Source organism: Miniopterus natalensis, chromosome 2 (assembly GCF_054644295.1).
Source record: "Miniopterus natalensis isolate mMinNat1 chromosome 2, mMinNat1.hap1, whole genome shotgun sequence".
Lineage (NCBI taxonomy): Eukaryota > Metazoa > Chordata > Mammalia > Chiroptera > Miniopteridae > Miniopterus > Miniopterus natalensis.
In genome coordinates, this window is record NC_142082.1 from 137,885,394 (window position 1) to 137,907,491 (window position 22,098).

General features: G+C 47.5%; 2 protein-coding genes across 3 annotated transcripts; one reads left to right on the forward strand and one right to left on the reverse strand.

The window, feature by feature from the left end:
- The first annotated feature begins 11,564 nt into the window (after positions 1 to 11,564).
- Positions 11,565 to 15,752, forward strand: MMP19 (matrix metallopeptidase 19). Its single transcript, XM_087814627.1, is given in 9 exon segments — positions 11,565 to 11,705; positions 12,008 to 12,093; positions 12,961 to 13,091; positions 13,313 to 13,528; positions 13,957 to 14,202; positions 14,621 to 14,795; positions 14,797 to 14,850; positions 15,352 to 15,516; positions 15,672 to 15,752. Coding segments are annotated over 8 exon segments (1,161 nt in total). The 5' UTR covers positions 11,565 to 11,615; the 3' UTR covers positions 15,515 to 15,516; positions 15,672 to 15,752.
- A 1,353-nt stretch (positions 15,753 to 17,105) lies between these two features.
- On the reverse strand, positions 17,106 to 21,298 carry LOC107538224 (transmembrane protein 198-like). Of its 2 annotated transcripts, none has more exons than XM_087814626.1 (4): positions 20,058 to 21,298; positions 18,903 to 19,436; positions 18,305 to 18,465; positions 17,106 to 18,184 (listed from the first exon to the last, which is right to left on the reverse strand). In XM_087814626.1, exons 1-4 carry the CDS (start codon positions 20,230 to 20,232, stop codon positions 18,047 to 18,049), a joined length of 1,008 nt encoding a protein of 335 aa, XP_087670752.1. In that variant the 5' UTR covers positions 20,233 to 21,298; the 3' UTR covers positions 17,106 to 18,046. The 2 variants fall into 2 exon arrangements, with proteins under 2 accessions (XP_087670752.1, XP_016069884.1); XM_016214398.2 differs by having other exon boundaries at positions 18,903 to 19,484; positions 20,058 to 21,293.
- Positions 21,299 to 22,098: the final 800 nt, after the last annotated feature.

Genomic DNA, 22,098 nt, shown 5'->3' on the forward strand with positions numbered 1-22,098 from the left:
ATCTTATCTAGCAATAATGTCCCAGAAAATAGTGCACAGGCTGTAACAATCCTAAAACTTCTTAATACAAATGCAAATTCGGTGAATTATAGTTTGTTGTTTTTTTTTAAAATATATCTTTATTGATTTCAGAGAGAGGACAGGAGAGGGAGAGAGAGATAGAAATATCAATGATGAGAGAGTCATTGATTGAGCCCACAACCCGGGCATGTGTCCTGACCGGGAATCGAACCCTGATTGCCTGGATCCTAGGTGGACGTTCACCTGCTGAGCCAGGCCCGGCTGGGCGAATTATAGTTTTTAATGTACAATGTTAGGTTCAATGTTTTCTGCTCTACTTCTTTCTCCCCTTGGTTCAAATATTTTTTACACTTTGTACATACTTTTTCCTACTAAGATGGGAGCTCCTCATAGCAGTAGAAATTAGTCTTATTAGTACCTGAATCCCTGGTTCTTGGACCTAGCACATAATGAAACACAATATAGATGATTGCTTGTGGAATGAATCTAGTCCCTAGGGTTCACAGTCAGAAGACCTGGGTTCAAATTTAAATTCCACTTGTGGGAAAAACTTAATTTTTCTGGATATTACTTTCCTACATTTAAAGATAAAAATGATGATAAAACCTAATCAGCAACATTGTTATAAGACTTAAATGAGATAATGAATATGAAGACACTTTGTAAACTGTAAGTTCTATGCTAAAGTTATTAATAAAGTTTTGAAATAGAGAACTGATGGTAAGATCATGAAATAACCAGGGAAGACCACATAGATGCTACCCAAGACAATTCAACAAGATGTTATTTAGTATGTTGGTGTGTTTACCATGGCCAGGGACTTGCAAATATATCTACAGACACAGGCATCTGGTTTTGTTAGCACAGAAGTTATATCCTGGAGTCAGACTCATATTAGTCAAGCTCACAGGTTGATACATAAACCAGAGGAGAGGATATGAGCTAGGATGTCAGCTTACCAGTTTACATATACTATACCTATCACGAGGAACAGAATATCTGGGTCAGCACAACTAGTACTCTAACTTCCCACAAACGTTGCACCTAATTTGGTTCACCGAATTATATCCAGAAAGTTGGTTGGTGTGCATGTATGTTTCCCATGACTGCTGTAACAAATTACCACAAACATGGTGGCTTAAAACAGCAGAAATTTCTGTGTTCTGAAGTCCAGAATTCCAAAATCATTATCAATGGATCAAAATCAAGGTGTTAGCAAAACTGCACTCCCCTCAGAGGCTCTAGGGGAGAATCCATTCCTGGCCTTTTCCAACTTTTGGTGGTTGCCACCATTTCTTGCCTTATGACAGCATCACTCCAACCTCTGCTTCCATCTTCACATTGTCTTCTCTGTGTGTGTGAAATCTCATTCTCCTACTTTATAAGGATACATGTGAGTGCATTTAGGGCCCACCCAGATAGTCCAAAATAATTTTCTCATCTCAAAATTCTTAATTTAATTATATCTGCAAAGATCTCCTATCCCCACACTTTTATTTATTTATTTATTTATTTATTTTGCCATATAAGGTAATATTTTTAGGTTCCAGGGGTTAGAAGGCAGATCTATTTCTTGGGAGGCATATTTTTCAGCCTTCAGCAGGATGGAAATTGGGACTAAGGGAGAAAATTATACACTAGAAAGGCTGAAGGCATAATGCTTCATTGTTTAATGCATTTCCTTTCACAGTAGAAATGGCCTTGTCAAATGGCCTGAATACTCAAGTTCATTGCCAAGATTCATTCTTTCAATACAGTGCTTGAATGGGCATTGCCAGTGTTTGCTTCTATGACTCTGCTTTTTGATGCCCCCATGGCTAACAAAACTCCTTTTGATTGACCTAGTTTTCCTTCCTTCCTTTCTCTCTCTCTTTCTCTCTCTCTCTTTCTTTCTTTCTTTCTTTCTTTCTTTCTTTCTTTCTTTCTTTCTTTCTTTCTTTCTTTCTTTCTTTCTTTCTTTCTTTCTTTCTTTCTCTTTCTTTGTGTGGGAACTATTCTATTTCTTTTATTAGTGGTTTTGCCTAGCTCTGTTATAATTCACTCTATGTTGATATCTGTAGCTTAATTCTGAATGAATAATTTCTTTACTAATAAAAATAACATGGGTCTAGGGGCTTCCTCTTCCTCTTCCAGAATAGCGAAGTAAAGTTGTAACCGTCCTACATTTCTGCAGATAACAATTATAAACTCAAAACACAATATAAAAAATAACTACCTGCAAGCTCTGGAGAATGAATCAAAGCAGGCCCATTTTAGAGGAGAATCAAAGTTGGAAGAAGAAATTGGCTAAGAGTGAGTTTCCCATTTTTGCAGTGTTAGCCTGAGGGCAGACCACAGTCACAGTTAAGCATGCGACAGCTAAAAGTTTGATAGAAAACCCACCCTCTACCTGGCCTGAAAAACCGGAGTTCAGTGCTGAGCGCACTTACAGCCATGGGAAAGTGAGAAGGTAGTTCCAGAAATGTAAAAAAGCAGGAAAATGTGTCCCTTGCATCTGTTTATAAAGACTGTCCAAGTCCCTGGACAATCTCTGCTTGTGCAGACTCAAAGCAGCTTGCACTTAAAAGCTGAAATAATTTAACTGAGATCAGAGCTTCCACCTACCACAGGTGTAGAATTTGCAATTTGATTCTAACCTAGTTAATCATCTACTCAGAAACAATTATATTCTTCAAAGGAATATAACAGATAACAGACTCTCCACAACATAATGTTCACAATGTCTAGGATACAATCCAAGAGTCTTTAATACACACACACAGGAAAGTGTGACTAATTCTCAAGGAAAAAGACAATCAACAGAAATCAACCCCAAGACTACCTTGCTGGTTATTGATTTATTGCTTCTCTGCTCCAAATTTACCCTTTTTGCCTGCTCTGTAAAAATGGATGGGATCCTTTGAATATTTTTTCCTTTGTCAGTGCGCACTGAAGTTTTCTTAGTAGAAGATGCTAGAGAAACATTACAGGAGAGAAGCCTTTTGCTTCCTAGTTCTGAAGTGCTCACTTAGTAGGCTCCTGCATTATGCATGACTTCTCCGGTGCATGGTAGCCAGCAGCACCCAGAGGCCAGCAACTTTCCATAGTAACCCCCCTCTCAGGAGGTTTTGTATCAAAAGGTGAGACATGTTCTCATGAACAGCTTTCCCTGACACTCTAGAGGTCAGACTTCCAGCAAGTCCTGTGGGCGTGCACCACAGCTTCTTGTCTGACATTTAGCATATTAAACTGTTCTTGTTTAAATTACTGTGTGATTTCTCTTTTCCGGTTGGGCCCAGACTTATACAATGACCTATATGTTGGAACTATCAGACAAGGACTCTAAAGCAGCTATTATAATAATTCTGAATGAAGTAAAGGAAAATATGCTCATAATAAATGGAAAAATAAAAAATATCAGCAGAGGAGTCGAAACTATAAAAAAGAACCAAATGAAAATTATATAACTAAAAAATATAATATTTGAAATTTTATTATCCAAAGAAATCAGAAACGCTAATTTGAAAGAATATACATACCCCTATATTCATTGCAGCATTATTTACAATAGCCAAGATCTGGAAGCAGGCCAAGTGTCCATCAGCAGATGAGTGGATAAAAAAGCTGTGGTACGTTTACACAATGGAATACTACTCAGCCATAAAAAGAAGGAAATCTTACCCTGAAGAGCATCATGCTAAATGAAATAAGTCAGTCAGAGAAAGACAAGTACAATATGATTTTATTCATATGTTGACTCTAATGAACAAAATGAACTAACAAGCAAAATAGAGACAGACTTATAAATAGAGAGTAGGCTGACAGCTGTCCAGGGGCTGAGGTGGGAGCTGGGTGGGTGTTGGAGGGATTGAACAAAAAATGAAGAAACAAAGAGAAATAACTCATGGGCAGGGACAACAGTGTGGTGATTGGGGGTGGGTAGAGGTGGAAGAGGGTATAGGGGGGATAAATGGTGATGGAAAAAGATATATATATATAGATATATATATATCTATATATCTATATATATATATATATGGCGGAAAAAAGAAAGTTTAAAATCATTGAATGGACTTAATAGCAGATGGGAGACAACCTAAGAAAAAGTCAGTGAATCTGAAGATCAATAGAAATGATCTGGTCTGAAGAACATATTTATTTTTAAAACGATTGAAAAATATGAACAGAACCTCAGAAAACTGTAGGACAATATCAGAAATCTAATATATATATATGTAATTAGAGTCACAGAAGGAGAGGAAAGAGTGAATAGGGTAGAAAAGTCTTTGAAGAAATAATGACTGAAAAAACTTCCCACATTTGGTGAAAGACATAAATTTTCAGATAAAAGAAGCTCAGCAAACCACACTTAAGCACATCACAGTCAAACTACTGAAAACCAAAAATTAGAGCCAATCTTGAAAAAAGCCAGATTAAAATGACACATTACATACAGGGGAACAATGATTTGAATTACCATGGACTTCTTACCAGAAATTATAGAGATCAGAAGACAGTTTAAAGTACTCAAATGAGAAAAAACTATCAACCTAGAATTCTATATTTAGTTTTACATAGCATAAACATGGCTGCTGGAAGCCACCCATGTGACCCCATGGAAGGGGGACAGAGAAGGGGTAATCATTGTGAGATGGACCAATACCCCAAAGAAGTGACCACTGCAGTTACATACACACACCTCTACCTTCTGAGCATATCTTTTCATAATCTACCTGGGGAATTTTGTCAGAAAATTTTAAGAAGCACTGGTAGATTCAATCAGTGAAGCAATGACTAATGGATGAAGACAACTTTTGCCAATACTGTACTTATTCTTTATATTTGCAAAGGTACATTCTGTCTGCTAGCCAGAAGAAGAACTCTTTCAATTTGCCCTCCATTCAAGCTGGGTTTGGTTTCCCGTGCTACTTCAGCCCCCATCCTGATTGCTTTTTTCTTTCTTTTTAATCCTCACCCAAAGATATTTTTCCCCATTAATTTTTAGAGAGAGTGGAAGGGAAAGAGGGGTGGGGAGGGAGAGAGAAAAAGAGGGAGAGAGAAACATTGATGTGAGAGAGACACATCAATTGGTTGCCTCTCGCACATGGCCCTGACCACGGCTGGGGATCAACCTGCAACCCAGATATGTGCCCTTGACCAGAAATCGAACCCACAACCCTTTGGTGTGAGGGCTGACCCTCTAAGCACTGAGCAACAAGGGCCAGGGCCTGATTGCCTTTTTCAGTTGTTTCTCTTTTACTCCATTTTTGCTACTGGCTACCACCATTTGCCTCATAGCAGAGGGTTAACAACCTTGCTGCTCAGTTCTTTCTGATCTTATTGACCACCCGGGCTATTGCAGTCAATGGGCAGCCTTGCTTTGTGGTCAGTGATCAACTGGATATTTTTCCACCTGTTCCAGCTCTTGATTTTCAAAGATCTCTCAATTCTTTCCTTTCAGTGTGCTCTTATCCCATCAATATCTGGCTTCCTTTTTGAAAGCAGGCAGACAGTTATCTCATTTTTTTTTACAACAGAAGCATCACTTCCATAATAAAGAGCTCGCACGCGCACACAAACACTATAATGGGTCTTACAAAAGTGAGCAATAAGCCCGGCCAGCGTGGCTCAGTGTTTGAGCACTGCCCTATGATCCAGGAGATTGAGGTTTGATTCCCGGTCAGGGCACATGCCTGGGTGGCAGGGTCGACCCCCGGTGGAGGACACACAGGAGGCAGCCTATCAGCCTCATCATTGATGCTTCCATCTCTCTCCCACCTCTCTCTGAAATCAATAAAGATATATATATATATATTTTAATGAGCAATAGGCAAACATACACATCCTTAAGATTAGCTTCTGGATAAAAAAAATCTGAGAATTCAGTCTTAAGGTTAATGGTCTTCACCCTGGCTGGTTTGGCTCAGTGGTTAGAGCATTGGCCTGTAGACCAAAGGGTGGAGGGTTCTATTCCTGGTCAAGGGCCCCAGTTGTGGGAGGCAACCAATTGATGTGTCTCTCTCACATCGATGTTTCTCTCTGTCTCTCTCTCCCCTTCCTACCTCCCTCAACTCTCTAAAAATCAATGGAAAAATATTCTCAGGTGAGGATTGAAAAAAAAGATCAATGCTCTTCTCCCTTAGCTATCTTTTCCTATTTCCCATCTCAAAAACTTCTTTCATAGGTGAGGGGTGGTGCTCATTATACCAAAGCTGCATGTAGCTCAAGCTCAAACTGGAATTGTGCCCCTCTGGCACTTTCAAACCCCAAGCTCTTCCTCCCTTTATGAGGATATACTTGTACACAATGTCAACTCTTTCGCTGTTGTCAAATTAATGAAGCCACTAAAAACCCAAACCACACTGGTGAGCACCCACTATCCTTCTTAGGTAAGTTAGGGGAAAAACAGGAGATACAGAGGCAACCCCTTTTCCTACATAGTTCCCCCATCAAGGGCAGCCTTGTCACCCCAACAGCCCTCTCTACGTTGCTGGTGTGGCAGAAATAGAATTGAATCTTTTCCAAGTCTCCCTCCCCTACCTAGTTACTACCCTCTTCAAAAGGGGAAGTCAGTGCTGAACTTCTTTCCTTGCCAACCCCCTATAAAATGCTTTTGACAACAAAAAAGGAGACAAAGATGGACTTTACAGACCCATGACAGTCTCCAAGTATTAGGACAGATCTATTTCCTCGGGTCACAGAATGAGGACACGAGGCCAAGTGCTCCCCCACATTCCACTTTCCTTGGGAAAAGCAATAAAGATCAGTTTGGTTTTTCTTAAGGAAAAGGCTGTCATTCTCAGAGGGAGCAAAAATTCTTTGTAACTACCATTTCCTTATCATTCCAAATGTTGAAAGGACATTTATGCTCCTTATTTCTTTACTCTCCTCTTTGTTTCAGAGGCTAGAATTTATCCCTTCACGCATCCCTTTGGCACTCTGCTGGGTTATGGGACCACAAGCAGAAGCCTACAGCAATCTCCAGGGAAGTCCTGTGGGATAACACCTTTTTCTGTGAACTGGAGAAGGGAGGCAGATCTTGGTCCCTCTCACACTTTGACAGGAGCTGAAGAATTTAAGAATTGGGTCTGATGGCCTTTCAATTGAGCCAGTTCAGGCAGGACCCTAGTGGGTGAGTGTTCCAGGGCCAGTGGGTAGGTGGGAATTCCAGAGTGTTCTTAATGGAGGTCGAGGTAGTTTGGGGCATCCTGGGAACACAATGTGCTGGCCCAAGGCCTGAGCCATTCCCAAACTCCTCCCACTTCCCTGATCACTAACCAGTTCCAGCTGTGCACAATCCTGGCCATGGTTTCCCATCTGGCTTCTAAGAACTCATGGCTAATTAAAGGAGTGCATGTGTGTGGGCAGGTTTCTTCTTAAAAACAGAGGTTTCCAGAGTAACGGCTTGGCAATAACTCAACCCCATTCAGCAAGAGAAAGTTCCCTTTATCTTGATTCCCTGAGGAGAAAACCAGCATCTCTAGATCTGCCTGGGCTGGCCTTAACCTGGCTACTACTTACCTTTTTCTCACCTCCAGTTTCCAGTTTCAGGACCCAGACTTGCCCTTTATAAACCAGGATGTAGCCCTTCAGGCCACCCCATTTGAGTAAGGGTATCTATCAGAGGGGGTGGATGACAGTTTAGAAATTGGCTTCTCTTGGGCTTAGAGACTACAAACCTTTGCCCTCCACCCATATACCCAAAGCTTCTGATCATTAGAACGTACTCTCAGATTCTAACCTAATCCCCCCGTGACAGTTTAACATACTATAATTAAAAATATTTCTATACAAACTCTTCTGCCACAATCTGTGGGCAGAGAGGGAAACTGATTGCAGGAAGGGAGCAAGCACGCCAAAGAACCCAGGAGTTCTTTCTCTCACAGAATCAAGTTCTCTTTTTGCGGCAGGCAGACCACATGTTCTAACCCTTCACACACATTCCCACGTCTCCCCCAGCGAGACATGACAAATTCAGAGGGAAAAAGAGCTGGGTCAGCCTGGCTCAGGGGGTGGGGCTGGCAGAAGGGGTGGTCATGACGCCATTATGGGAACAGACTTAGTCATGCGGTTCTTGCGCATATGCCCTGTCTTCTGCCTGCAGCTCCCGGCTCTTGGGGGGTTTGTTTGGGTGCCCGTGGAAACTCTTGGGAGGCTGCAAAGATCATAGCTTGAGCCTGAGGCCCTGCTGTTTCCAGCTGTGTGACCCAAAGCAACCTATTAGAGACTCATTTTCTTTTTCTATAAAAAGGGGATAATACCAGCCCTCAGAATTATTGTTGAGATTTAAATAAATAAACTATTTAGCAGCTTTCACTATTTTACACTATTCTCTCCTGGATTCTTAGTATCTAGAAGGTGGTTCCATCCCCCAGGGCCTTCCGAGGCCAGAGTGAGCCCACTGTTTGTTACCTGCCATGATAACCACCACCTCTCACTAACACACACTCCTAAGCAGCCCCCACCCGCGCCTTTTTCCTATATGAGGTACCTAAGGGGAGGGAGTAGTTTGTAGTCACGCTCATCTTACTTCCCGCCTTTTCCTCAGACCCTCCTGGTCTGTATTCTCCTCTCCCCCACCGCCCTCAGCTCCTGGCCCTCCCCCACCATCCTTACTACTTCCTGCTGGTTCTCTCCCATCCCGGCCTGTCTCTAGGGGCTGAGTGAGGCTGGGCAGGCAGCGTCCGAGCCGAACTCAGAGCCACGGTTTCAAGTAAATGCATCAAAATGTTACTAGTGGTTCTCTTCTGGGTAGAACTTACTAGTGGTTTTCATTTTCTCCTTTGTTTATTTTGGTATTTTCCAAATTTACTACAATGAGCAATGAATAACTTTTATTCAGAAAAAACAACAACTTTAATCAGAAAAAAATTATAATTTTCAATTGGTCCATGTCTTGTTCTCAAAAGAAGAGGCTCAGCCGGCGTGGCTCAGCGGTTGAGCATCGACCTAGGATCCAGGAGATCGCGGTTCAATTCCTGGTCAGGGCACATGCCCGGGTTGCGGGCTCCATCCCCAGTCAGGGACGTGCAGGAGGGAGCTCATCAATGATTCTCATCATTGATGTTTCTCTCTCTCTCCCCCTCTCCCTGCCTCTCTCTGAAATCAATAAAATATATTTAAAGAAGAAGAAGAGAGACTGAGGGGTGGGGTATGGAAAAAGAGGGACAGATGGGCAGGATGGAGAAAGAGTCCTGCAGGGGGCTGAGCATGAGCTGGTTACCCAACCCCATCATTTCCTGGGGGCATCAACCTCAGTGGTGGCCTCGGTCATGGCCTCTGTGACTCATCAGTCAGAAGCTCTCTGTCCTCCTTGGCCTGTCACTGGCCATTTGGGACTTAGTCACCTGATTGTTACCAGTTGAGTGCAGGGTGGGTCAAGGTGACCAGCATCGTTGAGGGCGACAATATGAGTCAGGAATATCCCCAGCCTCGATCTTGGGGTGTGAAGGTTTCCCCTGCAGTCTATCAGCCTTTCAGGCTGCAGTGTGGGGAAGGAGTCGAAATTAGAGTCCTATTGAGAACATGAGTTTAGTAACCCTTTCCCCCATACCTATCACTACTTCCCTGTGCATTTGAACAGTACACAAATGTTGTGTGATGCATAAATGATAGTGGAACCTTCCCTGGCTCCTAACCATTTAAAGAAAAAAGCTCTAGCCCTTGCCAGTATGGCTCAGTTGGTTGGAGAGTCGTCCCGTGCACTGGAAGTTCACGGGTTTGAACCTGGTTAGGGCACATACCTAGGTTGCAGGTTTGATCCCTGGTTCGAGAGCTTGCAGCAGGCAACACCCTTTGTTGTATCTCTCTCACATCGATATTTCTCCCTCTGTCTCCTCCTCCTCTCTAAAATCAATTTTAAAAAAAAGAATAAAGCTCTAAGAGTCAGTGTGCATGGAAAGAGCATGGGTTATGGATGGAGTCAGCAGTGGGTTTGAATATAGGCCAGACCAATTAGGAACTTCATGTCCTTAGTCAAGGTTGCCTCTTTGGATCTCCATTTCCTCTAACAAAAAATGGCCAGAATCGCTAGGCTGCTGTGGATCAGTGGTTGAGTCTCGACCCTTGAACGTGGAGGTCACAGTTTGATTCCTAGTCAGGGCACATGCCTGGGTTTCTGGCTTAATCCCCAGTGCAAGGGGAGGAGGCAGCTGATCTATGCTCTCTCATCGATGTTTCTCTCTATCCCTCTCCCTTCCTTTCTCTCTAAAATCAATAAAAACATGTTTTAAAAATGGCCAGAATAACTCTTCCCTCATAAGAGGGTTATGAGAATTAAATGAGATAGAAATCAACTAATGCACAGTAGGTTTCTAAAATTTAACTTTTTCTCTTCTTCCTTATATAGCATTTAGGACCCTCTAGCCTCTGGTTCCCATCATGGTCATTTATTTGACAAATATTTATTAAGCACCACCTGAAGCATTAAGCTAGCCTGGGGTAGACACTAGGGACTCAGTGATGAATGAAGTAGTACAGATCCTCAGGACTTACTGAGCACAGCTGGTTTTTCTCAGCTCTGCACTTTTACTCAAGATCTACACTGTCCCTGTCCCTCAGTACCCTTTCACTCATCCAAGTCATAGGCAGCCTCCAAAGTCTCTCCTCTCAGCAACCCTTTCCACAACCCCATAACTCTTAGGATGGGCACCCCCTGCCTGGCATCCTGGTTCCCCTCATTTCAGGTACTTGGGTTGGCCTTACCCTGGCTGTAAGCTCCCTGTGAACAGTCTCCCACCCTTTACTTCTTTTTTTTTAATCCTCACCTGAGGATATTTTTTCCATTGCTTTTCAGAAAGAGTAGAAGAGGAAGAGAGAGAGAGAAAAAACAAAGGTGTGAGAGACACATCGATTGATCAAACCCTGGGCCCTTCAGTCTGAGGGCCGACGCTCTAACCACTGTGCAAAACTGGCTAGGGCTCCTACCCTTTACTTCTTTGTGCCCTTGTTAACTTCTACTCCCTTACCAGGCTCATGAAATTCTTGAAATCAGGACTTTTTATTAAAACAGACACAAGTGGGCTTCAAGAGCATTTAAATTCCCAACTTGGTCTTGGGAACAAAAACATCTAAGACCTCAACCTTGATTCCTTCACCTGAAACACAAGCACCTAAGCTGCTTTCTACCTCTTAGCTTTTATCCGCCCCCCCCCCCCCCCATTTCAGAGTAGACAGAGAGACATCAAGGTTGAAGATGAGGAGTTTTGCAGGGATCCTGGGGCACAGGAATGTCCAGCTCCAGGAGATGGTCATGGTCCCTATCTCTATCTGCAAAGATTCTGCTTCTCATCCTCCTAAAATACCCACCCCCGGAACAGTATGAAAAGTCTTCCCATCTCCAACAGAAGACCCTGGGGCATGGGTCTTCTTGACGCTGCACTCTTGGCAGGGCAGGGGTTAATGGTGAATTACAACATATCTCTGAGCTGAGTCACCTCCCCCTGCCACTCCCCCCAATTCCCCTCCCCTGAAGTTTTATAAAGAGGACCAGAGACTTAAGAGTGAAAAGAACTGGAGGCAAGAGCCCCCCTACACCTATCCCTGATCCCTGAGGCTCCCAGAAATTTCAGGGCAGGGGCCACAGTCAGCCTCTGGAGCTCCTGCCTGGTGGGACCATGAACTGGTGGCCGCTGTGGCTGGGCTTCCTACTTCCCATGACAGTCACAGGCCGGGCCCTGGGGCCTGCAGAGAAGGAGGCAGCAATGGTGAGTCCCCTGGGTACAAGGGACCTAGGCCAGGGGGTGGATTGGGGTACTGTTCTGTAGTCCCATCCAAGCCTCCCTCCTGACCTGCCTGCCTTTTCCTTCCTTCCTCTACTCCACAATCTACCCCTGCCCATCTCCCACTCCTTCCTTTTGTTCCACTTGAGCCCCTTCCCTAAGGTGCCTCTCCTTCAATCCTTCCACATCTGTTCCCACCTATCCTCATGGGCCTGTTAGGTCCCTTAGAGGATTTACCTTGACACTAACCCCCTTTTTTATTCTGCTAAACCCTACCTCTGTCATAGGATTACCTTTTGCAATATGGGTACCTACAGAAGCCTCTAGAAGGACCTGATAACTTCAAGTTGGAAGATATCAAGGAGGCTCTGAGGTGAGAGATCATAAGAAGCATGCAAGGATTGAGGTTGCAAGGTCTTTCCTCCTCTCCTCTCTTCCTCTCCCTAGGCTCACCTCTGCCTGACCCAAATCCATGTTGGGACCTAGGGAATGGGTGGTTATCACTGTTAGGGTGGTGGGCATGGGGTGAGATGGGGATTCAAAGATGAGAAGCAGTTAGTGGATCTTCTAAGGCTCTAAGCACTCCTTTGGAAGCTCCACATTGTATTCAAATACTAATATTGAGTCACATTCCACATTAAGTATAATGTATATGTAAAACTATGAGTTGAATTGAGTTGGGGTTGGGTAGTTGACATGATGTTTCCTTTTGTAGACATTTAATTCATCATTTATTTCTATTTTGAAGTTCTCTTTTTATATTTTGGATCCATTGGATTTTTCTTTTTGCTCTCACATATGTTCGCGATCCCTTGAAAAGCCACAGTGACTGCAGTGCCCGATGAATGAAATTGCTCCAGAGCAGGCTGGGCTGGGATGGGGTATCCAGCCAGGAGGGGAGAAGGCTGAGGGATGACAGGCCCTCAGGTGGGAACAGTGGTGGGAGAGTCTCCAGAGCAGGTTAGATTGCAGTGTGTGGGGGGAAAGGCACCATGAGAGGGGAACCTTATCCAAATAAGAGACTGGAGATGGGGAGGTGAAGTTGGAATATCATCGTATCTCCTGAACAGAAGAGAAGGTCCAAATTATAAGAACTGGATACGGGAGTGACGCCATCAGCTTCAGAGACTGTGCTTTTTCAGCTATCACATTGGGCAGCAGAAGGCCAAAGAGCTTTCCCCAGTTCCCAGTCATTTCAGATTCCCCTACCTTGTTAGACCTATCCTCTACCTCTTTTCAGAGCTTTTCAGGAAGCATCTGAGCTCCCAGTCTCAGGTCAGCTGGATGATGCCACAAGGGCCCGCATGAGGCAACCCCGTTGTGGTCTGGAGGACCCCTTCAACCAGAAGACCCTTAAATATCTGCTGCTGGGTGAGGCCTGAGCCTGGAAAAGGGAGGTATAGGCAGAGGTGGCATGGACAGCCTGGACTAGCTAAGTGTTGAATGGATGGTTACCTGGTGATTACCCGATTATCACTTGTCTGGAGGGGTTGTTACATAGCTTTGCTGAATCAATGCACAAACTCATCAGAGCTCTCTGGGGTTGGCAGAAAGATCCCTGTTCCTGATCTATTTTCTGGTCCAATAACCAGGCCGCTGGAGAAAGAAGCACCTGACCTTCCGCATCTTGAACCTGCCTTCCACCCTTCCATCCCACACAGCCCGGGCAGCTCTGCTTCAAGCCTTCCAGTACTGGAGCAATGTGGCCCCCCTGACCTTCCGGGAGGTGAAGGCTGGCTGGGCTGACATCCGCCTCTCTTTCCATGGCCGCCAAAGCCCGTACTGCTCTAATACCTTTGATGGGCCTGGTAGGTACCAGCTCTTGGCTCTCACCAAACAGACCTCTGAGATTATCTCTGTCCCCTTGAGCCAGGGACTCTGGAACCTTAATGTTTAGGCTGGTCCCTATGCCCAGCTGCACCCTACACTCTCTGACCACCTAACATTCCCTTGGGGAGCAGCTGATTACCTCCCTGGGACCCTGCTCAAGGCACACCTCAGAGAGGACTGGGCCAGAGAGGAGAGAGTGGTTGGGAGATCAAGTGGCAGAGTGATGGGCATCCCTGTGAGAACTGAGTGATGACAGGAATCTGAAAGAAGAGAGAGTGGCATCCAAGAGACAGTGACCATAGATGGGAGAATTTTATGGGAATGGAGTAATGGAGTTTATAACAGGCAGGGGAGCTCTAGCCTAGGAGCTCTGACCTCTTTCCTGTCCACTTTTGCCTTTGTCCAGGGAGAGTCCTGGCCCATGCCGACATCCCAGAGCTGGGCAGTGTGCACTTTGATGAAGATGAGCTTTGGACCGAGAGGACTTACCACGGGGTGAACCTTCGCATCATTGCAGCCCACGAACTGGGCCATGCCCTGGGGCTTGGGCACTCCCGATATACCAAAGCCCTCATGGCCCCTGTCTACTCTGGCTACCGGCCCCACTTCAAGCTGCACCCAGATGATGTGGCAGGGATCCAGGCTCTCTATGGTAGTCCTTTCCCCTAGTGATCATGAGGGTCAGTCTGATCAGCATCTCTTCAGGCTTGAAGAGGCAGGTCTAACCTCCATGGAGGGAAATGGCTTGGCTTATTTCTCTCCCTCTTGCCCAGTTATTCAGACTTATATTTTCAGGAACTGTTTTTTGACACTTCCACATCTAATCTTCCTTTGGGGCCTCTCTCCCCTCAGACTCATTTTTGGGGGAGAACGAAGATTCCAGCAAATCTCCTTCCCCCTAAACTAAAACATGTCTCCTGCTGATATCAATATGATCTTGCCTCCCACCCAGGGAAACTCTCTGGGATTCCCTTTCCTCTTCTCTATGGGGCCTCTGAGCCAAACTTACAGGAGCGTGAGGAGGTCGAGTTACAAGTTCTCTCCCTGAGCAGCATTATGTTACCTTGCAGGCAAGAAGAGCCCTGAGGTAGGGAATGAGGAAGAAGAGACGGAGCTCCTCACTGTACCCCAAATGCCCACAGAACCCAGTCCCATGCCAGACCCCTGCCGTGGTGAACTGGATGCCATAATGCTGGGTGAGGTTCTTCCCCTCCAGGCTATAGGCAAGCAGTGGGGCAGCCCGCTGACCTCGAGGCTGGACAAATGGGAATGACATGGGATAGCAGTATGAGCAGTGGAGGTTAGGTATCAGGCAGGAGTTAGTGGTCATGGAAGGAGGCATGTGGCATGAGGAGGGAGGGTTCAGGGCCAAATTAAAGATGGGCGAGGCAGGCATTTCCCTAGGTTGCTACCCTGTAAGAGCCACTAAAACACATCTGGAAATACAGCAAGATGGAGAAAACTACATTAACTGGAATGTCTATTAAAGAGGGTATTGTACCTGCAATGAAGGACAACTTGGAAGTCACCTGGGGTGGAAAGTAAGGCCCCCAAAGGGGGAGCAGTTATCTGTAGGGTTTTTGTTTCGTTGAGTGGATCAGAGCTCAATTGCTTTGAACAACAAAGGACAGGCTGAACTCTGGGTCCTCCTTCTCTGCCCCCTTAATCTTAACGAATTAAAGTTGAATGAATTTTTGAGGAATCAGCCTGTAGGAGGAGGGCAAATTATCAGCCTGTCTGAGATAACCACAAGTCTTTTGACCCCTATCTTTTTAATTTGTTGATGCATCTTTGCTCTCAGGGCCCCGTGGGAAGACCTATGCCTTCAAGGGGAGCTATGTGTGGACCGTGACAGATTCAGGGCTTGGTCCCTTGTTCCAAGTGTCTGCTCTTTGGGAGGGACTCCCAGGAAACCTGGATGCTGCCGTCTACTCTCCTCGAACGCAATGGATTTACTTCTTTAAGGGTAAAGGGACTAATTTATGTGTCTTACCCAAGAAGGGCCTACCATCAAAGAAGCTATAAAAGGGAGGGAGAGATGAGAAGTTTCTGAGAGGGTGCAAAGGAGGAACTGAAACTATCACCTGAGGACAGAGGTGACTTGTTCTTGTATGTTCTCAGGAGACAAGGTGTGGCGCTATATTAATTTCAAGATGTCTCCTGGCTTCCCCAAGAAGCTGAATAGGGTAGAACCCAACCTGGATGCAGCTCTCTATTGGCCAGTCAACCAAAAGGTGTTCCTCTTTAAGGTATATACTTAAAGGCAAGGGTAAATCCCTTCTTAAGGGATGGGCAGGCAACCTCCCACCAAGAAGCTAAGACCTGCTCCTAAAGGGAGATTTGCAGCTGCAGTGGTCTGAGGGTAGCTGGGGCCCCTGAGCCCTCTCCTCATCCTCCTCTTTTCCTTATCTACCCCACTCCTAGGGCTCCGGGTACTGGCAGTGGGATGAGCTGGCCCGACCTGACTTCAGCCACTACCCCAAGCCAATCAAGCGGTTGTTTACAGGAGTGCCAGACCAGCTCTCAGCCGCTATGAGTTGGCAGGATGGCCGCGTCTACTTCTTCAAGGGCAAACAGTATTGGCATCTCAACCGGCAGCTTCGAGTAAAGAAGGGCTATCCCAGAGATACTGCCCACAACTGGATGCACTGTCGTCCCCAAATCCCAGACACTACCCCATCAGATGAAGACACCACTCCCTCAGCCACAGGCCTTGACCACTCAGTCACAGGAACAATCTTGGATACCACTTCCTCGTCCATAGATACCACCTTGAACACTGACCGCTCACCCAGAGACACAATCTTGGATATGACCCCCTCAGTCACAGGCTCCACCCTTTTATTCCCTGGTAATGTCACCTTCCCAGAGGCCTAAGACTTCAACCAAATGTCTACTCACTGGACTGCAGGTGCTGCTGCAGGGTCATGGGCCATAGACCTCAGACCTCTAAATGTCCTAGCTCTAGTCCCCATTCTCCCATGCTCTGGGTCAGCCCCCAAATCTACCCATTTCTTTGAGTTCTAGATAGCACTTCCAACTGTGTTATCTACTCTCTGGAAGATAGTGGTAGAGGGAAGGTGTCAATCAGGCCTGATAGGAGACAACAGCTGGGAAGCTGAATGCTTGGGTCCTGTTCTTTCTAGATAAAGTGCAAGAAAACAGCATGGCCAGTAAAATGAGCAAGGGTTTTGGAATTCTTGAGAATCACATTTGCTTGTTTATGACTTAAGCAAATTAATTAACCTCATTGAGCTTCAGAGTTCCCATCTGCAAAATGAGGTTAATGCCAATCCTGCAGGGTTGCTGCATTAAATGAAACACTATATGTGAAGTGTTTGGCACATTTGTGCTTAATAAAGGCTAACTCCTTGTTCATAAGAGAGGACTGAACAATTCTTCCTCTGGCTGTGTGTGTGTAATTCCTACAGTAGCCTAGTCTGCTAAGAGAACCCTTATCAAATCTTTAGTGGACATAGGACTTGTCAGTATGGCTCTTTGTTTTGGGGTGCAAAGAAACAAAAGAGCAGCAACAGTAGAGGACAGACTCCCTGGTTCAGTGTTTAATGCCACTTTATTTACCTGTTCCCAGGTCCTTCCTCCCTCCCATCATAGCCTTGCTCCCAGAGGAGGGATATGTCTTCCTTTATGCTGTCTGGGGAATCAGGCAAAAGAGTCATAGTGGGCAGAGTTAGAAAGGGTTAGTGGCTGGGACAAAGTTCTGATTAAGAGATTAGCATCACCTACAATGAGAGGCAGAGAAGGCACTTGTCTCCCATATAGCCCAGAATACAAGGCTCCTTTGGGCAAAAGGGCAACACTCTGGCATGTGGGCAATGCTCCCTCCTTGGAGCAAGAAGCCAGCTTTTGGGGGAGGCAGGGGCTGAGCCAGGCACTGACCCTTGGTCTTCCCTACATCGAGAAGGAGAGAAAGGGAAGCACCATGGAGGACAATAACCCCAACTGAGGTAGGAGAAGAGGGCTTGGGCCTATGGGACCCAGGGGGAAAGGCTAATCAGAAACCCAACTGTCCTCTAATGAGGGGCTTGGGGGATACTGGAGCTCCTCTGTGCCCTTCTCCCCATCAAAAAGCTGTCAAGTGCTTTAGGAGGCTTCCTGATTTTCTACAGTTCCTACAAAAACAAAACCCCTTAATTTACCATTGTGTGGCACACTGAGGCGGGTATATAAAAGGCTACCTGGGTAAGGGGCCCCCCCTTGATTTGGAGGGAATTAGGGAGTTACTTTAGGGAGCAAGGCACCTCTATTATTGGACAGAGGTAGCTACTCATATTTCCATTCCGCTCTCCTCCCCAAGATTCCTCTCTGTCTCTGAAACCTATCCCTACAGGGCTGGTCTAGGTTGGAGGACAGATTCCATCCCCAAGTCTAAGAGGTGAGGAAGTTTGTGTGTGAGTCCTGACGGCTCAGGCCCTGCCCACATAGTGTTCCCAAGCCCTTGCTAGGGGTATGGGGGTATCAGTGGAGGTTTAGGCTCAGGTCTGGGTGGAACCAGAAGGTGTGGTAAGGGGTACAGTGGAACCACAGTCAGAATCCAGGTCCAGGATGGTGTGGGGGGCTGTGGCCTGGCTGCCCGGTCCCAGTTGGCGCTCTCGAAGGCTCTGGAGATAACTCTGGAGTAGCACAGGGCAGAGAGGACAGAAGGAAGGGCCTGGGTCAGTCCCTGTCCCACCCTGACCATCCCCATGTACCCCTCTGCCCCATCCCGCAGAGTGCCCCCTCCCCCCACTCACTGGAGCCAGACTGTCAGCAGGGCTCCGGGCATTGTGGGGGAGCTGGCGCCGGTAGCTGCCCTCACAGAGCCCCACCCCAGGGGAGGTCCGGTGCCACTTGGCCTCTTGCTGGTGGATCCGAAGGAGTTGGAGATGCCTTCGCTGGTGGCTCAAGACCACTGCTTGGGAGGGGGAAATACAGACTGAGGGAGGCCTCTTTAGACCCAGAATCCCACCCCCAAACACACACTCTAGAGAAATCCATCTGATCTCCTTGTTGTGGCTCTATCAAGCCTTGTCTTCTCCCCCAGTTCTTCTAAAAGAAACCCTTCTTTGGAGTAGTCTTCCTACTCTCTCCTCCCCGACTTTCCTGAAATCTTCCTTTTCTTCCGTAACAGTCTCCAACAGCTCTTTCCCACTCCCCTGACAATTTTCCTTCTCATTCTTACTGACTTTTGGCTCCTCCAACTTTAACTTCCTTTCAATGCCCTGCCCCATTTACCTTAGATACCTCTGCCCTCCTCTCAAGTATATTTTCCCCCTTCCCTTCCTCAAGTCTGGGACATGGGGACATGAGAAGGCACAGGCTGGGTGCTTCTGTACCATGGCACTAACTCACCATTGGCGTGGCCTCCATGTTCCTCATCCATGAGCTTCCACTGAGCCAGGGCCCCAAGGGCCCCCAGGGCTGGCCAGGTCCCCAGCAAGACCCAGCTATACCAGCAGAGAGGAGGCAAGGCTGGAAGTGCCTGCAAGCGTTGGCCCAGCCGACTGCCCAGTGCCAGCCCTTCCAGGAAATAGTCAGCACAGGCCACCAGCACCGCAGCACCCAGCAGGGCTGTGCCCAGAATGGTGAATGGACGTGGCCACCGAAGCGTGAGCAGGGCTCCCAGCAGTGCCAGCCCCACTAGCCCCCCGGCCGGCACCCAGGCTGAAGGTGGTTGGTAGATGGGTTCGGTGCCCAGCAGGGCCCCGGCACCCAGGGTTAGGCCTAGCAGGAGACCAGTCAGGAAAAGCCCAACACTCCGAACCAGCATGGTGACCAGGCCGCAGAGGAGTCCGATGCCCAGCGCAATGCCCGCGCTCACCTCCAGGCTCAGCTGTGTCTCTAGAACTCGCTCCTTGTGGCACAGCAGAAAGATCACCAGAGATCCTGATAGCAGGCCGGAGAGAAACATCACTGCCTTGAAGCAGCGGTAGCCTGGGAAGGGAGGCAGCAGGCACTGAGAGGCCGAAAGGGGTGGAGGAGTCCACAGGGATGGCTCTGATGGTAAGCAGAAGAGCATAAGACAGGAGCAGCACACCCAGGGACCTCAAGGCAAGACGCAGAAAGGGCTAATCTCAGGAGAGTAGAGACTTCTCAGGAACTGAGAGGGAATGGGAGGGAAAAATCAGGTAAGATGGATGCATTGAGGGGAGTAAGTACAGAAAGAAGGTCTAATCCTTCCAGGGATGGTAGATGGGAAGAAATCAGCATAAGCTGATTCAGGTTATTGGGGAAGGGTGAAGAAGCCTTAAACATGGAGGATAATTTGGGAATGGAGGTTTGAGGTAGAAGGCAAGGGAGAGTGCCAGGGGTCACAGCTGAAGGGCATGGGGGTGGGGGATAAACAAGAAGAGCTGGCAAGAGCAGCATGGGCCATACTGAAGGTAAGCATTCCCTTATAGAGGAACAGAGGTGGCCCAGGAGCAAAGGAGAAAGTTAACATCATCCTTGAGGGTGACAGTCTTGGGCAGCTGCCCCCCAGAACCCTGGCTCTGCCCTCACCCTCACCGAAGCAGCAGTAGATGATTCCAAAGCAGCAGCAAAGAGCACACACCAGGGCGGGTGCCAGTTCAGGATTATCCTGGGGTTCCAAGACACATCTTGGGTCTGGAGGCTCTGGGAGTTGCTGATTAAAGGGCCTGGGGTCAGAGGTCATGGCCAGGGGCAGCAAAGCTTCCTCCATGGCAGGAAGAAAAGGTGGTCACAGAGGGGGAGGTCAGTGTCAGCTCCTCTCATCCATCCATGAATGTCTTGAGGGGTTTGGGAAACCTGCAAGGGGGTATGGGGCAGGAACTCAGGTGCCCATGAATCTTGAGGATTTTGTACCTCTATTTCATTTGAAGAAAGGCCAATTTCAGGAGGGAGCATGGCCCTGCTGGAGTAACTAAAGAAATCTACAGGATTGGGTTGAGGGGAGCCAGCTATCTCTTTACTACCCTCTGCAACAAGGATACTAACTAAAATGAAAATCTTAGAAGGTAATAAACCTTTTTCTGCCCCCTGACTTTCCAGGGTGGGGTAGGAGGAGTAGGAAGTCCTAAGATCTGTGGAGGGAAGGGTCCAGGGGCTCTAATAGGACTGGAGGCTAAAGACCCAGCAGCCTATTCCAGCTGAAAAGAAAGCTTGCCCCATCTGCAGCTGGGACTCAATATTACCACACTGGACTAGGAAGGGTGGGGTTAATAAGGGGGGAGAAGGAGGAGAAAGAGGAGAGAATGAGTCATGGTGGGGTCTCCAGACAGCTGCTCCAACCCCAGGGAAGAGGGGCGGGGGAAAACAGGCACCAAAAGAGTTCGAGACAAGGAATCAAGTAGAGATAGTCATCCACATTTGTCAGGGGTTTGAAGCCTCTGCTTCACAGGAAGATGGAGTTGTTGGGGGAAGGGGCATCCAGCCACAGTCCAACCCCCCGCCCCCCCCTCCATGTAATAAGCAGGCACCTTGCCCACAGATATCTCACATCCTGGTAGCCTCCTGCTCCTCCCCTCAGGACGCTGGGACTTCCTACCCCTCCCTTTCCCCAGAGGTGTCAGGGATGCCAGTGGGATTTGAATTCAGTTCCTGAGAGGAGAACACCAAGGAGGGGCTGGCACTGGGGGCACTGCGGGAGTCGGGTAGGGTGGATGCAGGCACATTCCTTCAGCTGTCTTCTTTTGGACATCAAGACCCTAACAGGCTGGAGGGCTGGCTTGGGGAATCCCTGGGGTTCCTCTCCTCAATTCTCTAGGAAGCCTAGGGACCCTAAACAAGGAGAGGTCGGGGAGGGGGTGTTAACTACTCACCACCCTGCCAGGGCTGAGGAGAGGAAGGGGGTAGAAGTGCTTCCCTAGACCCCCAGCTGCATCCCTGCCCGGAGGTCCTAGGTGTCCGGGCGGCTGTCGGGCGTGGGTACCAACAGGGCCACTCAGTTCGTTGCCCCCTAAACTCTTGCAAGTCGTAGCCCAAGCCCGGTGAGCTAAATGCAATCAGCTTGGGGGGCGGAGGAAGGGGACAGGGTGGGGGGGTGACATCACGGGGCGGGCCCCTCCAACTCTTTCCCTTGTGTGTGGGGGACCCAGTTTGCCTACTGCTGGAGGCTGGGACCAGAGACCCCCCCGCCAACCATAGCAGGGAAGGGTCCTGGGTGCACAGGAGGTTTGGAGAAAGGTCTCTGAATACTTAGGCGATGATTCGACGACTGGAAGCTATCAAAGCCCCAACTGGGGTCTCAGCGCCCCCCTAGCTTTGGCTTGGTTTCTTCCACTTCCCAGAGAATTGGAGTATTGTCTTCTGGAGAACCTGGTGGTCCGGATTGGGGATTCGGGGAAGGGGCTTTTGCTGCCGGGGGCGCCGGCGAGGGGTTCGTGGGTGGACAAACTTGCGAAGTAAGACGGAGTCTGGAAGAGGGACTAACGAGAGAGGCGTGTGCAGAGGAGGGGACCGACAGAGCGGGGACCCGAGTAGGGTCTGCGTGGGGGAGGGGTCGCTTGTCGACGTCGACCGAACAGCTCGGGATGCAAATGAGATGTAAAGCAGCATGCAGATGAGTGCAGTGTTTTTTGGCACTTCG